The following is an 18086-nucleotide window of genomic DNA, read 5'->3' as shown; positions in this document are numbered from 1 at the left end:
CCATATGGGATGCTGGGATTTGAACCTGGGTTGGCTGCGTGCAAGGCAAATGCCCTACCCACTGTGTTATCATTCCAGCCCCAGCCAGCGTACTTCTAAAAAAAATATTTGAACTTAGTCCTGTACTAAGTTCCTCTCCACCTGAGGAGTTCCTTTTCTTTTCTCTCCTACTTTCCAATAAACTTTTCTAAGCCTTCCCCCAAATAAACGAATAAATATTTTATTCAGCATTATTATTTTAGTTCTGTCTTTACTAGCAAGGGACTGAGCAGTTGCCACCAATTCTATCAGAAATCTCTTAGTACAATAGTGAGTTCTCTCACATACAGAGAAACTATGCCACCCATGAGCCCAAGTTTTATGATGAAGGGAGAATGTCTCCAGGGAAATGGAGCCTTTGACAGGTGCTTGTACTGTGTGGTGGGGCTGCCTGTGCTAGCAATCCTTTCTTCTTTGTAAGAGTTCCAAATGTTTTCATGCTCCCGTGTTATCTTGCAAGACTGTTGGAGAATCACTTAAATGAGACAGGCTCTGTCTTTTTCCTTGGTTTCAGACTGTAATGCAAATGTCCATAAGGCTTGTAAAGATGCTGCACCTCCATGTACCAAGGTAATCACTCACTTATTTGTGAATATTGCATGATTGCATTGAGTTTTGTTCTTCATATTATTCTTTTATTTTATTATTTGATTATGGTCTGGATTTTTTTCCTGGATCATTGTGATGATAAAATAATGCATGCTCCAAAGTGTATAGCTATCCCCTTCATTATGCATGGTCATCAGCATTAGGTATATTAGGTGGTATGACCAGGTTAGACTTTCTGCTAGAATCTGCTTCGTTTGTTAGTACAAATCCTGAGTGTTTGTGACTCAAATAATAGAGCAGTCATTTGCAAGCATTTGTATTCCTTGGAAGCCCTGATCAAAACCAGATTTCTGGGCCCCACTCCTAGAATTCTGACCCAGTTTGTCTGTGTGGGCCTTGAGGATGTCTGAGTCTCTTGGGTGATAGGCTGGTCCCAGCACTTATGGTGAGACCCTGCAGAACTAAAGGAGAGTCTGGGGCTGGGGCTGAGTTTAGGCCGGGTCTGTGGCATCTGCGATGCTATCTCTAAAGTCAAGGACCAAATGTAGGTGAGTGAGCATGAGGATCTTTCTGAGGAGAGCTTGGAGTCCCAACCCCTGGGTACATTAAAGCACATACAGGTCAGCAGCATCAAAGGTGCTGCTGACCTGTATGTGCTTTAAGCATCAAAGGTGCTCAGTGGTCAAGTTCTTGGTGACCAAAGGCAGGAGAACTAACCAGAAATTAATGGAGGAGAAAGGCAGCACTTACAGCAGGCTCCTCACCTGGGCATGGATACATGGGGTGGAACATTCTGTTCCAGCCCCCCTCCCCCACACACATACACACACACACTCCTCCCCAGGGCTTTTTTAAAAAGCTTGAGATTCCTCAACCCCACGTGTGTGATACACACCTTTATGACAGCTTCCACATGTCCCATTATTCTTAACATTTTCCTCCGTGTGTTTAATGTCTTTTTGCTTTGAATTCCTCGTTGTTTAAAATAAATACAATAGTAATGAAAATGACAGGCTGAGAGTTCTGTTCTGTGTAACTATGAACTTGTTGTCCAGTGATGCTTTGATCTTATTTTATGTGTTTCTAACATTCTTTACCAGAAATCCCAAGAGAAATATAACAAGAACAAACCGCAGACCATCCTTGGAAGTAAGTGATGTGGAAAATGACGAGAACTTTTTTTTTTTCAAATTTCATACGTACCACACATTTTTATGTAAAGTAGTTCCCACCTCCTCCCCCCCCCCCCCCAGTTGCTCAGTTATTTGCTTCCAACATGTATGTGGCCTGATTTGGAGTTATACAGAGAGATCAAGAGTGGTATAAAATTTTATTCCGGCCTGTAAAAGATCAGATAGCACTAGCCTCTTTTACTCAGGGAGAGTTCTCAGGATGAGAAATTAGAAGATTGCTTCAATTCTAAACTGCTAGTTAGTAATGTGCTTTATTGATTATTAACCTTTTTAAGAGAGAGGCTACATTTGATGCACACATTTCATATTTTCCTAATAGCATCCATATTTATTCATAAAAGTAAGCTCCAGTGGGGAAAACATTATCAAGTGTGGAATCTACCAATTCTTATTGGTTCCCATTTTTCGGCCATCCTGGTACTATTTTTGGGGGGATTGGCGTTTGAGCCACCCCCAATGGTGCTCAGGCTTTGCTCCTGGCTCTGTGCTCAGGGGTCACTCCTGGTGGTATTTGGAACCATATGTAGTGCCAGGGATTGAACCAGGGTTTGAGCCCAGTGCCATAACTCCTGTAACTATATTACTGACTCCAGCCTGGCACCTTTTATTAGCTGTAATATCATTGCTTTCTTGAGGATAGCAGTGAATTCTCTTATTTCTCTCTTTATCTTTCTCTTCTTTTAAATGTTCATAGTGAGTTTTCAAGGCATGCTGGAGTTCGGTTTGCATATATTTTACCCTGAATTACATATTGCAGAAACCTACATAATTTCTTTGAAAAAATAATTGGTGGCCTTTAATAGTTGTTCACATGACATACACATACCAGTTCTGTCATTGTCTCCTACTTTTGAAAATCTGTTGATTTGTTAAGAGATTTGGCAATGTCTTCAGTCTCAAATTGCACTGCTTGTCATGTGGCAGGCATTTTAAGTTTGTGGTCACTTTTCATTTCAGTTCTATAACAAAGTGTGGCCAGCGTTTTAAAAACCACTTGAATCTAGGGTTATAATGGGAATGCAGATTTGTGGGGGGGACACACCATTGGTTACCATGTTCTGCAAGGTTAAGCTAGTGCTGGCAGTAAAAACTGACATAATTTACTCTCTACTCTGCAGAGAAAGTTTCTTTGACCTGCAAGGCACACCTCAGTTTCTGAAAGTAAAGTGTGAAAGTTGAAAATGACTCTTAGAGGGCTGGAGAGATAGCACAGCGGGTAGGGCGTTTGCCTTGCACATAGCCAACATGGCCAACACAGGTTCGATTCCCAGCATCCCATATGGTCCCCCGAGCACTGCCATGAGCAATTCCTGAGTGCATGAGCCAGGAGTAACCCCTGAGCATCACCGGGTGTGACCCAAAAAAAAAAAACAACAACAACAGAAAATGACTCTTAGAGAAGCTGGAGGGCTAGTCCAGTGGGTAAGGTGCTTGTCTATCACAGGATCAACCTGGATTTGATCTTTGGCACCTTGTATGGTCCTCCAAACACTGCCAGAGTGATCCCTGAGCATAGAGCCAGGAGGAAGCCCCCAAACAAAACAACAACAACAACAACAATAACAACACACACACACACACACACACAAAACCCCAGCAATGTAAATACCTCTTTGGATTGATAACATATTATTTATTATTTTTCTTTACTTGTGTAATATGAGAATAGTTAAATCATATAAGTAAAATCCTTTGTACAGGGATGGAGTGATAGTACAGCTGCTAGGGTGCTTGCCTTGCATGTGGCCAACCTGGGTTCTATCTCTGGCACCCCATATGGTCCCCAAACATGGCCAGGAGTGATTCCTGAGCACAGAGCCAGGAGTAAGCCTTGAGTACTCATTGGTATGCCCCCACCAAAACAACAACAAAACCTTTGTATCTGCTGGGATTCTTGAAAATGGGTATGTGTCCCTCCCGCTTTTCCTTGAAAATGGGCATGCTATAGCTACAATGTCCTAGCCCTGAATATTTTTGGAGTCACGTAGAGGCTATATTAAATGTCAGTGTTTGCATGCCTGTAACTTTTTAGAACTGACCAGAAAGGTTTTAAAACATCATTTAGTTCTCAGTGTACCAGGGAGAACAACCTAGCTTGGCTTGAAGCTTTCATTTACCCGAAATTCTCAAACCACGAAGAACTCACTCCTCAGCCTCATTCCAATCCATTGACACGCTCTGTGTGTGTGTGTTTGTTTATACACCCAACATGCATCTCACTAATAATACTAATAACTGCTTGCATCTATTTAAAGCCAGCTCTAAGGAGTACAAGCAATGGTTTATGAGAAAGCTGGTCCAGTGTTTCCCCATTCCATTTTCTTGTTTGTTTGTAGAATCCCAGACACCTCCAGTATCCAAGTGGATTTGCTGAAGCGGGCCTGGAGCCTGGGTAGCAGGAGGGTGTGAAATAGGAGGGACAGTGGGAGCAGGGCCTGGGTGGTGGCAGGCGGACTCCAGGCTGGGCATGTGACACTTTCCAGACGCTTCCCTGCCAGTGTTTAGCTCCCTGTCTGGGAAGTGACTCCCTTTTCTTGCTGTAATTGCTGCCCTCTATCAACACTGCTTGAAGCCTCCGTTCTGATTTCCAGATTCTTCGTTCAGAGAAGTCCCCCAGCCAGGCCTGTCTCTGCACCCGTCTTCCTCCATGCCAATTGGATTGCCGGCTGGGAGGAAGGAGTCTGTAGGGCAGGCCCACTCGCTGTCCAAGAGTGTTCCGGGCAGCACCCTGGAAAGGTAAGGCTCTGCACACTAGTGCTTCAACACCCATGCCCCGCAGAGCTGCTCCTGGGGCTCATCACTCTTCTCCTCGGTCTCTCGTCCCCCGTAGCCTCAGGAAGTCAGGGACATCTGTGGAGTCGGAGAGTGACGGGAACAACTGGAGAAGCAGGTCTCAATCCGATGAGCTGTCCCAGTTCATGGGCTCTTCTCCTTCCACGGAGTCCTTCTTAATGGAAGGTGAGAAAATGTGGTTGCATCAAATTGGTGTTTTTGTGAGCATCTGCTAAAAGGATTCTCTTGGGAAGGATGTAAGAGAGAAATACAGTTCTTTTTCCTTTTCATTTGGAGGGGGACACACTCATAAGTGCTCAGGACTTACTCCTGGCTCTGTGCTTAGGGATCATTCCTGGCAGTGCTAGAGTGTCTGTAAGCGGTGCTAGGGATTGATCTGAAGTCAGCTTGTGTGCAGGGTAAACGTCTTACCCTCTGTATTAGCTCTCTGGCTCCCTTCATCTTTATGTTCTTTTTGGATTAGGGTCTTATGGTAAAAAAGAATGACAGTTTAGTCTGAGAGGAGTCTCCTGAAAAGTGAGCAAGGAAATATGCATTTTTAAAAATTATCAAAACATTATACCACAAATATAATGGAGAAAATGAAGTGTCTTTCATTTGTAAAATGTTTTACTGCTGTTGGTGAATTGGAATGGGTTTTATACATTTGTAATATACACTGTCATTGTGACCAGACTTATTTGGATCTCAGATACTTATCCTTGTTGGTTGCTTTTGTGTTTTGAAAGGAATAAAAGTTTTTTGTTATTAACATATATTTTATAGGGTGAGACTTAATATAGTGTCTGAGCTATATTGATAAATAAAGGAAAATAGATTAGTAAGGAAATAAAGGAAAAGAGACTCTGTCCAAAAATCTGTTTCTTTCATTTAAACTTAGTCCTTAAATCCATTGCCATCTCATGTTTACTGCCCTCAGCTAGAATATCCTTAAGGAGTATTATTAGGAAATATAGGATGTATGTTTCTCAAAAAGGAGGGATATGTGTGTGTGTGTCTGAATCTATCAGAAAACTATACCTACATATGACTTGATTGTTGTCCTCCTACTTCATGTTTGTTATAGCAAGCCAAGTAAAGAGCAAATCAAGTGAACAAGTATAGCCCATAATAACCTAGAGCAAAAGAAGCCTGTGTGTTCAAGATTATGTAAGCATATTTGGAACACTGAAGGGTACCAAAAATAAAACAAAAATAGAGTACGCTAAAGCAAACAAACAGAAGAACTTTCTGATGCCCATATGGCTGTGATGGTGAAGTTTGGCCTACGTGCATCACTTCTCTTCGAATCTAGTACTATTTTCCCGGTGCTGTCTTGAGTTGTCATCAATTTGCCGCTTGTGTTTCAACTCAGTGTCAATAGTATTTTTCTTTGGTGGCTTCTATGCCAAGGCAGATTGAGGAGTGTAAGGCGTCTGTGAGGTGTGGACATAGGTTGGTTTCCTTTGTCATCCTTCTCACTACCCTCTGTCTCTTCTTTTCTCCATACATGTTAGATGTCGTGGACTCGTCTCTGTGGAGGAGTGACCTCAGCAGTGATGCTCAGGAGTTTGAAGCTGAATCATGGAGTCTTGTGGTGGACCCCTTGTTTTGTAGTAGGCAAGAGAAGGATGTCATCAAAAGACAGGATGTCATTTTTGGTGAGTGTTTCCAACACAGCCTTTAGGCTGAACATGGGGCACAGTGGGAAGAGTGTTCACATCTGGATTCAAGTTCCAGTTGTTTTCTAGTTATTTGGTCTCCAATGAGTGAGTAAGCGCACCTAGACTTCAGTTTCATCATCTATAAAATGTGGGCAGTGATACTCAGGTTTAAAATGCTGTGCGACTCCTAGTGGGGAACAAAGCAGATTTTATTCCTCAGATGATTTTCGAGTGTACTTAGGCATGGTCTATTCTCTTTGACCTCTTCCAGCATAAGGCTCCCAGAGAGATTCCACATATCTCAGAGTGGGGTGGAGTGGGCAACTGTGTGCCCCTTAGTCTCTTCAGGAAGATGGCAATGGGGCAAGCAGCACTAGAATTCAGGCAATTCTTTTGTGACAGATTTCTTTCACTTAGCGTAATGCTTTTGAAGTTGATCCTTGTAACACATATCAGTAACACAGTTTGGGGAAACTTCACTGTTGTTGTCAGATGGTAACTCTCCGATTAACTTTCTAAAGAACCGATCCACTGTTTGCCAGAGAAACTTAACCATTTTATGTATCCTCATTGACATTTATTTCTATCTGTATTTTTAAAATTAAAATAATCTTTCTGTATATAAAACAGTGTCTCATTTGGGTTTTCACTTATATTTTTCTAAGGGCTAAGGATGCTGAGCATCTCTGCATCTCTTTATGTACTATTAGCTATTATATATAACTTTGGAGAAATATTTATCTAATTTTTTGCACATTTTTGAAGTGAGTCATTTTTCTGAATTGTTAAGTTATGAGGTTTTTTGTTTTTTTTTTTTTCATTTTTTCCCCCTTTTTTTTGCAGTTTCAGAAACCCAGGGTTTCTCACATATGAGACAGATGCTCTACTTCTGAGATTCATCCCTGGTCTGAATTATGAAATTTAAAAATATTATTCTTGATATAAGTCCTTGTAAGATACATGATACATGATTTACAAATATTTTCTCTTGGTCTATGGGTTGTTTTCTCCACTTTCTTCTTGATAATCTTTGATCGTGTATTTTTTCCCCCCAAGAGAAAGTAGAATTTTGGAATCATCAAAGAATAGAAAAGACTACTATTTCTGCTTTATCGAACTCTGTTTAATTCCATTCAGTTTACCAAATGAATGTTTCTTTAACTCAATACAAAGAAACAAGAATGCTCCAAAAATAGGAACGGAAGGAGGAAAAGAATAGGCAAATTTAATTATAGCTTATAGAGCATTCAGGAGGAGCTGGACCGATAGCACAGCTTGCACGAGCTAACCCGGGTTTGATTCCTCCTTCCCTCTTGGAGAGCCTGGCAAGCTACCCATGATGCATTCAGTATGCCAAACCAGTAACAATGAGTCTCACAATGGAGACGTTACTGGTGTCCGCTCGAGCAAATCGAACAACAGGAGAGCAGTGCTGTAGGACAGTGCTACAGAGCTACAGAGTATTCAGGAGAAGACATGGTTCCTGGTTGCAGAGATCTTATTGCTTAGTTTCTTCCATTGCTGCTAGCAGGGTGGATGTTATAGATACACTGGGTTCTTATCTATCTTAGACTTGACTTACATCTTTTCTTCTGTAGTAGCTAGAAAAAGAGATTGATATTTGGAGCTTACACAAAATGTTTAATCAATGCTGGACTTTATGGTATAAGAATATTGTTAACCTTAAATACTTTATTCTGTTTGTCTCACAAAGGGTTCAACTACTAACTTAAGATGTCAGGGGTACTTAAGACTTTTTCATGCAGAGGCAACCTCTAGCAGAGGGCTGAGGATCACAAGGGCTACAAATAGGGTTGTGGGCGACTGGTGGCACACAATGCTGGGAACTAAACTCGAGGCCTTACATTTACCAGATATGATCTTTCTCCCTCCCCCTCTACACACACAGTACTGGGTTTGTAAAAGTTACATCTGCTCACCTTTCAGAGCTAATGCAAACAGAAATGCATCATATCCAGACCCTGCTCATCATGTCCGAGATCTTCAGGAAAGGGATGAAAGAGGAGCTGCAACTTGACCATAGCACTGTGGATAAAATCTTCCCCTGTTTAGATGAGTTGCTTGAAATCCACAAGCATTTCTTCTACAGTATGAAGGAGCGAAGACAGGAATCCTGTGCTGACGGTGACAGGAATTTTGTCATCAATCGAATTGGAGATATTCTAGTACAACAGGTAAAAGTAAAGGTGGGGAAAGCTAAAGGCCCTAACCTCAAAACTCTAATGGCTGGCATGCTCCCTACAGTGTCAAAGCCTGAAACTGGAAAACTGGAGTTGATGTGATTATCATAACTGATAGATGGTATGGGTTGGTTTCTTTCATCTGCCTCTGGTCTGCGTAATCTATACCTGAGAGCTTACACAAAACGTAAGCTTTTCAGAGCTAGTGACATGACTCACTCCTTTATGTGGCACAGGACTGGCCTGATTTTTTCCTGGGCCTATCACTCCCTCCATGAGAATCACAGCCCTACAGAATCCCTTCAGGAAAATTCCATGTACACATCTTGATGTGATGGACTCTTGAACATCATTTTTCTCCCTCCACTCAATGGGTTTGTAATAATCTCTTCAATGTTTTTTCTCTGAGACAAACATGGCCTCATCTTAGGAGGAGTGTGGCAGATTTATTATTGTTAAAGCTTTGAGTTCTTGCCTGGGGAACAGGAAAACCCATTCTACCCTAAATGAGGTACTTATTTAGGATGAATGAGCATCTCACATACATGTGCAATGAGAATGGACTATCTCCTTCTATTAACATTAAAAAAAACATTGTTTTTGGCCATTTGGCAATTTATATTGGGACTCTGATCTCTCTGGGAAAAGCTCTCCATGGAAAAGTTCCTTTAAAAGACAGAAAATAAAGGAATGTAGTGATGATAATGTGTCCAAAGCTTTTAGGGTACTTTGATTTGTGTTGCTATATTTAACTTTTGTGGCCTTCTGAGTAAAATGTTATTTATCTCATTGTAGACATACAAAATGAAGCCCTGAAAAAATGTCATGACTTTTTTTTTTTTTTTCGGGAGGGCATACCCACCAGGGCCGACTTCTGGCTCTGTACTTAGGAATCACTCCTGATGGGTTTGGGAGACTGTGTGGGGTTCTGGGAATTGAATCCTTGCAGGATATATTTAAGGCAAGTACCCTGCCCTCTGTGTTATACCATCTTTCTGGTTCTGGTAATGATCTTCTCAAGGTCACACATCTCTTTTGCAACTTAAATGAGATAGACTTGATCTTTTCTTTAAAGAGTGAGTTTAGAATGTGATATCTTAAGATTAATAGTTACATTCTAGAGAAGTTTTATTTATCAGCCCTGGTATATAAGTTCCAGTAAAGCAGTTGGTGTCTATTTGCACCCGTAACAGGGCCTGGTGCTATAAGTATGTATTGCTGGTCTAGGTCAATTTAAGGAAACCCCCAGGAATTCAGCTCAGTGCCATGTTTTGTAATCACTTATAGCTCTCAGGGAAAGGCATATGCTGATCTATCTTTTTTGCTTTAGTATGGCTTTCTGTACTTGATGCCAAGGTGCATCTTCTCCAAAATATTATTCATGGAGCAGTTTTACGGTTTAGCACATAATAATGTCATCATCTACCTTACTGTAATCCATAAGCCTATCAAAACCTGACATTTAAATGATTGGCACACCTACTGAAAATGGAAGATATCAGATGTTTCATATTTGACTCTGTGTAATTAAACTAGTTCAGTTTCACAGAATCACGGAGCATTTCTTTTACCATTTGGCAATGCCCACTTCATTTATCAAATGTGTAGGCAAAAGTAGTGATTGTGTTCAGAATTTCCATGATTGTTATTTATTTACAAATAATACATTGAAATGTATAAAGTCACATGTTCTTTTCAGTTTTTAGATCTAAATTTATTAAACCATTATTGAAATGTTATTTTTCTCAGTTTTCAGAAGAAAATGCAAATAAGATGAAGAAAATATATGGAGAATTCTGCAGCCACCACAAAGAAGCTGTTAGCCTCTTTAAAGAACTCCAGCAGAACAAAAAGTTTCAAAATTTTATTAAGGCAAGTATTTTAAAACTATTGCAAGGTGGTAAACAAACATGGGGAATAGTTCATGTGTGTTAATGATATCAACAAATTTCATGTGTAAGTACCATTTGTTTGTTTAGGGGAAGGACAAATGTGGTGAATTTGTGACACAGATGGAAAATTTTTTTTCCATTTAGTGAAATATTTCACCCAGATTATTCCCTTTTATCCATTATGTTTAAGAAGTCATGTGAGCTGAGCCGCTGAGCACCTTTGTAACATCCTGGGATACTGTTCCATGTCCTGAAGAGTTATAAATCAAAGAGCTAAAATAAATATAGGAAACTCTCCATTGCCAACTGAAGCCAATCCATGACACACATCATTCTATATTCATCTTTAAGCAATATGACAGATTATACAAAAATACTAAGTCCATTTAACATGGACACTGGCTATAGTATTGAGATCTCTGTGTTTCTTCCCATTGCTTTCTATTATTTTGAATGCTCCCCTTCTTTGGTGTCCAACTTATTTTTGAAGAAATTTTTCCTTTTGATCCCCGGCATCCATACAGTCCTTCGAACATGCCAGGAGTAATTCCTGAATGCAGTTCCAAGAGTAGCCCTGAGCATCGCCAGCTATGACCTAAAAAGTCAGAAATAAATTTTTTCCTAAATTTTTCCTATATGTCCAATAAATCCTAAACTTATATCTGTTATCTAGAGATTACTCCCATGCCCTTTTCTTTAAAAAAAAAAACCCATGTATTTAAGAACTCTCAAACTTAATAAGAGCTTTAGAAAAATATTTCCCTAATTAACAGGAATTTTAGTGCTATGATGAACAATACATGTACAGGAAGATCTATTGCTACAAATTTAGATTGAAAAAATCTGGGATATGTGAATTTTTTTCAGAACTTTACTATTTGTGAATAAGTACTAGACATCAAAATATTAGAACTTGCTCATGTTTGGGATGAAGTGCACATATGAAAGAATAATGTGAAACTTTTTAAGATCTTGGAGAGTTAGTTTATTGAAATTAATGAGCACTATAGCACTGTCCTCCCATTGTTCATCGATTTGCTCGAGTGGGCACTAGTAATGTCTCTATTGTGAGACTTGTTGTTACTGTTTTTGGCATATCAAATACACCACAGAGAGCTTGCAAGGCTATGCTGTGCAGGCAGGATACTCTCGGTAGCTTTCCGGGCTATCCGAGAGAGCTGGAGGAATCGAACCCGGGTCAGCTGCATGCAAGGCAAACACCCTACCTGCTGTGCTATCGCTCCAGCCCGAAATTAATGAGATTATAAATAATTTCATGACGTTGTTTCAAGTTAAATTGATGGCTATGTGTTTTCTGATGCCTCTGAATAGAACAATAAGGTTGCAGGTTTTTTTTAAAAATTATTAAATTCATACCTACAAAGAAAAGAATTTGTGTATATAAAAATGTATATGTGTATTTTAAGCTTCGAAATAGTAATCTTCAGGCTCGTCGCCGAGGAATTCCTGAATGCATTCTCTTGGTCACTCAGCGCATCACAAAATACCCTGTTTTGGTGGAAAGGATACTGCAGTATACTAAGGGTAAGTGGTGAATTGGGGAATAAACATTGACTTCTTTTATTAATTGTAACCATAGCTGAGGTTTTGCAATAGCTACAAAAGCTTGTGGCCTCTTCCTCATAAAGCTTTTCACTATGGAAAAACAATTAGTCTTAGGATAGAATTCATTTTTTGTTTCTGGGCTATGGTGCTCAGGGCTTATTCCTGGCTTTGTGCCACGGTTCACTCTTGGTGGGCTTGGAAGACCATATGGGGTGCTGGGGATCTAACCCTACCTGCTGTACTTGTACTCCACCCAATTTAAAAATGGATATATCCCATTTTCAAAGTTATTTCTTATAACATGGACAGTAGACTGAATTCTTTCTAGAGGACTTCTTCATACTTTCATCCTGCTTTTCCTGTCTTTCTGCTCCATATCCAGACCTTCCTAATACCACTCCTTCCTCTTACCTTCCCAGCAGTTTAATAAAACATATATCATTGACCACTCCTGGAAGCGTGCAGCCGCATTTGCAGCTGCACGACATCTTATTATCTCATTCTTACTTTGGACAACCTGGCAGGCTACCAAATGTAACCTGCCCACACGTCAGAGCCTGGCTAACTCCCCGTGGCATACCCAATATGCCAAATACCAGTAACAATGATGGGTCTCATTCTTCTAACCCTGAAAGAGCCTTGAATATGGCACTTTTTAAAATCTCAGGGCTAGGACGAAGAAGACGTTACTGGTGCCTGCTCGAGGCAATTGATGAATAACAGAGTGATCATGATCGTGATATCATTGATCCTATTGCCCAATGACTTATATTGAGATTGGTTTGTTAAAGAGCTATTTTTAAATATATATATTATTTTTTAAATATATATTATTGAATCACATGAGATACCATTGCAAAGCTTCTGTGATAGGATTTCAGTCATGCAATGTTCCAACATCCATCCCTCCACCAATGTACATTTCTTACCACAATTATTCCTCTTATCCCTCCTGCTACGCACCCCTCCTCCTGAGCCTGCATCTATGGCAGACACTTTCTGTCTCTCACTCTCTCTGTCTCTCCGTCTCTGTCTCTGTCTCTGTCTCTGTCTCTCTCTCTCTCTCTGTCTCTCTCTCTCGTTCTCTCTCTGCTTTGGGCATCTTGTCAATTGATTGAGTTCTTTGTATAGCATCTGGACACTCTTTAAGAAACTACGAATGGTCTAAGAGGATTAGGGAGGTTGAGAGAGGACAGGACCTTGGGATAATTATTGAGGGGTCCTAGAGTCTGGTAGTTGGTGGGATATAACAGCATAAAACGTCAGTGTAAGTAAATAAAAAAACAATTTTTAACGATCAATGGCAATCAATGGTGGAAGGTCTTGGGCACTTGATGGTGGTGAAGTTGCAATAACTTTGTAAAGCAAACCCATAAATGTAAGAATTGTAACTATGCTACCTAAACTACAAGAAGAGATAAACAACAGGTATTTGGGGGAAACGGTGATGATGCTCTTAGTATATATGGCTGCATTCAGGTTAGCTCCTTGTGGGAGTGTGTGCGGATCACAGCTGCGTCTTCAATACCTAGTATCATAGTGACTGGAAGAGAATAGCTGTCATCAACACCCTATAATGGAACAATAAATGATAAATAAGTTAGTTTACTCACCTTGAGTAAAATTGTGATTGATGTACTTGCCTCTTCTTCTTAGATGGGATAGTTAAAGGAGGCTCAGTGTTTTCTCTGCAGCCAAAGGAGAACAATCATTCTTACAGAGCTATTATGAGGATTTAAATAGGACTTCTTTTTAGATAAGTTTCCCGTAGTACCTGATACAAACAAGATGATTGGTCACTGTCACTGTTCTCCCGTTGTTCATCGATTTGCTCGAGCAGGACTAGTAACGTCTGCATTGTGAGACTTCTTGTTACTGTGTTTGGCATATCAAATATGACACAGATAGCTTGCCAGGCTTTGCTGTGCAGGCGAGATACTCTCAGTAGCTTGCCGGGATCTCCGAGAGGGGCGGAGGAATCGAACCCGAGTCGGCCCAGTTGGCTGTGTGCAAGGCAAATGCCCTACCTCAGTGCTATCACTCCAGCCCTAGATGATTTGTACAAACAAACAAACAAACAAAAATATCAAACAACCTCCCAAACAACCAAACCAAAAAAGAACCAAAACAAACAAACAAACAAACAAAAACCAAACCCAAACCAATTCCTGATCTGGAGCCATAGTACAGCAGGTAGGGCATTTGCCTTTATGCAGACAACCTGAGTTTGATCCCCACTCCTAATATAGTCCCCTGAGCACTATCAGGAGCAATTCCTGAGTGCAAAGCCAGCAGTAACCCCTGAACATCACTGGGTGTGGATCAATTCTTTCCCTTCCTTCTCTCCCCCAAAAGATGATTGGTAAATGGGAACTATTTTTGGTGGAGGTTTTCCAGCACTGCTTGGGGACCTGAGGCTGCACCCAGAGATACTAGACCCAGAGTTCAGTATTTAGACCTGGGACTGGGGTTCTCTTCAGGCCCAGTGATGTTCAGGGCCACAAGGTAACACCTGGCTGTGCTAGGTGGCCATACCTACTATCATAGTTGCTAGTTGTTGATCTCAGTGCACTCAATACTTGAGCTCTCCTTAGCCCCAGAACTGTTCTGATAACTTTCATAATCATCATTTGACTCACAGATATTGAAAATACCCACCTGAGAAAAATATCAGCTTCTAACAAACTTTTTTTTTATGGGAGGGAGTCTGGGTGAATTGAAATACATGCTTTTAATTTCCCATTTTTTTAAAAAACTAAGTCTAGACAGGAATGGTAGCTCCAATTCTTGTGTCCCATTTTTTCCTTGTTCTTCACATAGAAGAAAAAGTAAACACAAAGAAAGAAAAGCTTTGTAAGTGTTCTCTGCAAAATATTAAGGCTTTCAGTTTGTATTATGTTTATATTCTCTTTAAGTTTAATACATCTTCTCAAACACTGAACTCTTTCAGACTGCATGAACTGCTCCAAAAATTATCTGGTGCCTAATCCCGTGGAACAAAAGGCCATGAGTACCTACTGTGTGTCAGAGAAGTCAGTAGGACCAGGGACCCTCAGTGGCACAGATGGCACAGGCTGAAGAGGCACTGACTACCTCCCTACCTTACAAATGGCCCCTTACAAATCTTCTCTTCGTCTCCTCTCTTTCCCATCCTCCTTCTCTCTCCACCTTTATCTCTCCCCCCCCTCTTTCTCTGCCTCCTCTACTCCCCTCTTTCTCCTGGCCTCCCCTCTCTCTCTTTCTTATTTCTCTTTCTCCTCCCCGCTCTTTCCTCCATTCTTCCACCATCCTACCCTATGCACACATATTGGTTCATGTGATTCCAATTACAGCAGTACTTCGTTTTTTGGGGGGTGTTACAGCCAGTAGTGCTACTTAAGCACTACTACTAAGTGATACTTAAGCACTTAGATCAGGGCTTACTCCTGGCTCAGCCCTTAAGAACCACCTGACAGTGATCAGAAATCATATAGGATGCCAGGGCTCACATCCAGATTGACCACATGCTAGCCAAGTGCCCCATCAACTGTACTCTCTCTCTGGCCCCGTCAGCAGTACTTCATAAGCTGTATTAGCCATACCATTTACCTCTGGACCCTGTTGACATGCAAGTTCTCCTTCAGCCTGTCTAACAAGACGCCCAGGGGAAGTAGATGCTACTTTGAGTAACAAACTGCACCTTGAATTAGTAATTTGTCCCTGAGGTCAAAAGATGTTGAGCCTTTTCTTGGCTGTACCCCAAGTTACCGCGTATCCAATTTCACTTTTTTTCCCACTCAAATCTCCAGTTTAAGAAGTGTGCTAAAGTAGTGCAGTCTAATTCTTCATGGGTCTGAAGAATTTTTTTTCCTTGAGGTATTTTGACAAAAATCCTCACATACTGTTTTAAGATATTTATAACTTGTGCTAGAGAGGAAGTACATATCCTTATATATGGTCAACCTTGGTTTGATCTCTGGCATCGCATATGGTCCCTGAGTATCACCAGAAGGGATCCATGAGCACAGAGCCAGGAGTATCCCCTGACAACCCCTGGGTGTGACCCAACCCCAACCACATCCCCTCCAAATAAGATATTTAGAACCTGGAAATGTGTAGACTTTTTGGAGGACTTGCACTCATCCACCAGTCTACTGTTTCTCTGTATTTAGTTCTATATTCTCAGGAGCCATTTGTTTTCTCTGCTGATTTTTCTTTTCTCTTTCAAGCCCTTTCTGACCTCTTGAAACTTGAACTTTAAGTTCTCTTTTATCTAGAATGTAGAAAGGCTGTACCAGAAACCCCTGCACACTTTCATTTTTTGGTGTTTGGCATCTTTTTTTTTTAATGTTATGTTGAGATAACTTATACAAAAGAGTAGTTGTACATTTTTGTCAATGTACATTTTTGTTTTGATGAAGTGAAACTCAGCACAGTGTCTTGGTCTTGTCTCTTAGGTTCAAAAGTATATATATATATATATAATATAAAAATATATAATATATTGTATCTATATTTATAAATATTATATACTTATTACATGTAAAATATAATATAATGTATAAATATATTTATTAATAAATATATTGTGTAATATATTTACAGTGTAATATATTATATAATATATTTATTATATAATAAATTTAATATAATAAATGTATAATATTTCTTATATGATATATTTATGATATTATGTAATATATAAATATATATTAAAAATTTTTTTATCTCCCTGCTAATGCAGCTGTAAAATTAACTTAGGATAATATTTTTATGAGGAAAGGAAATCAGGAAAATAAACAATTATGGGTCCCATTCAAGTCACCTCAAAACTTTTTTTAAGGAACCTGCCAGCGGGGCCTACGGCTGCATCACTGTCACTGCTGAGGCTCGAGTAGGGACTGTAGGAGGACCATGTGCGGGAAGTCCTGGCACTGGGAAGCCAATTCTCAGCTCTGGGAAGAAGAAACAGTTTCTGCGACCAGACTCCTAGCCTCAGTGTGGTTGCTGACACCTATCTGCTAAAGAAATCTCTCATCAGGATATAATTTTTTAACTCTTTTTGGAGGATGGATACAAAAATACTATACTGTTTATAAGGAAGAAAACATTTTTCCTTGAGGAATTTTGTTGTTTTTTAGGATACAGTTAACCGCACTTAAAACTAAAGGTGGGGACGGTTTTCCTTCCCTCTTTGGCTTCTGCTGCAGCCTATCTTCCTTTTTTCCCCCCTCATGCAGAAAGAACTGAAGAGCACAGAGACTTGTGCAATGCACTTTCCTTAATTAAGGATATGATCGCAGCCGTGGATTTAAAAGTCAACGAGTATGAGAAGCACCAAAAATGGCTTGAGATTCTCAGTAAGATTGAAAATAAAACCTACACGAAGCTCAAAAATGGCCACGTATTCAGGAAGCAGACGTTGCTGAGCAAAGAAAGAACTCTGCTGTTTGATGGCCTCGTTTACTGGAAAACAGCCACTGGTCGTTTCAAAGGTACTGTGGCTCTGGAAAGCCAAGACACCCTCCTGTCACACATGTTCAGTTTCCCTTTAGAGAGGACAGACATTTTTCCTAAGAGAAATAGTTTAGAAATGCAGGGGACACATCTAACTCCTCGTGGCAAGTGTCCCGGAGCATCTAGGCACGTCCTTCAGTAGGCAAAAGTGATCCACAAGATACCTTTCAGTGGGAATCCTCTGCCTTCTCTATATTGCTGCAGGCATCGTCCATATTTATGAATCCACATGTTTGTGATATCTGAATCAAAGGAACTGAGAATTCTGCTAATTGTTGGCATAGAAATAGCATTCTGGCACAAGTAGTATGTTGAAAGCAGGCACTACGCCTACACACCTAGTGTCGGAGCCAGGCCAAAGCAGGGAAGGAAGAAATAAACTTTTCTTTGGTATTGATTAATGTGATCTATAAATGCACATGGATGTTGGTGTCAACTCTTTCCCAGTGCTGCGTTTTGCTACTAGTCATTGTCTTGACTCTGTTGTTAGGTCAGAGTCTTTGAATGCTTATTCTGGTTCTAGAGGTCTGATTCTGTAGCCTACCCCAGTGGTCTCCAACTATTGGTCCACAGATCAGTAAAGAGGGGTTGAAAACCACTGGTCTATTGTCTTGTTCTACTTGTCTTGAACTGTCCATCCATGGACCGGAATGCAGGACAAGTGCTGGTCTACAGGTGTAGAGAGGTGGCCTGCACCTTCTCTGATCCAGGATT

The 18086-nt window shown here is 40.4% G+C and overlaps 1 protein-coding gene across 3 annotated transcripts in view; it reads left to right on the top strand.

The window, feature by feature from the left end:
• ARHGEF28 (Rho guanine nucleotide exchange factor 28) overlaps positions 1-18086 on the top strand; it is a 364650-nt gene that overhangs the window by 273406 nt on the left and 73158 nt on the right. For all 3 annotated transcript variants that reach the window (XM_056112429.1, XM_056112428.1, XM_056112427.1), the window contains 9 exons: positions 554-609; positions 1689-1737; positions 4373-4517; positions 4612-4739; positions 6071-6214; positions 8165-8412; positions 10168-10290; positions 11738-11855; positions 17096-17350. In XM_056112429.1, the coding sequence (XP_055968404.1) occupies positions 554-609; positions 1689-1737; positions 4373-4517; positions 4612-4739; positions 6071-6214; positions 8165-8412; positions 10168-10290; positions 11738-11855; positions 17096-17350 (1266 nt within the window). The remainder of the gene's footprint in view (positions 1-553; positions 610-1688; positions 1738-4372; positions 4518-4611; positions 4740-6070; positions 6215-8164; positions 8413-10167; positions 10291-11737; positions 11856-17095; positions 17351-18086) is intronic.

Source organism: Sorex fumeus, unplaced genomic scaffold (genome assembly GCF_029834395.1).
Source record: "Sorex fumeus unplaced genomic scaffold, SorFum_2.1 ptg000018l, whole genome shotgun sequence".
Taxonomy (NCBI): domain Eukaryota; kingdom Metazoa; phylum Chordata; class Mammalia; order Eulipotyphla; family Soricidae; genus Sorex; species Sorex fumeus.
The sequence above is the reverse complement of the archived record's forward strand: the minus strand, read 5'-3'. Positions and strand labels throughout refer to the sequence as shown.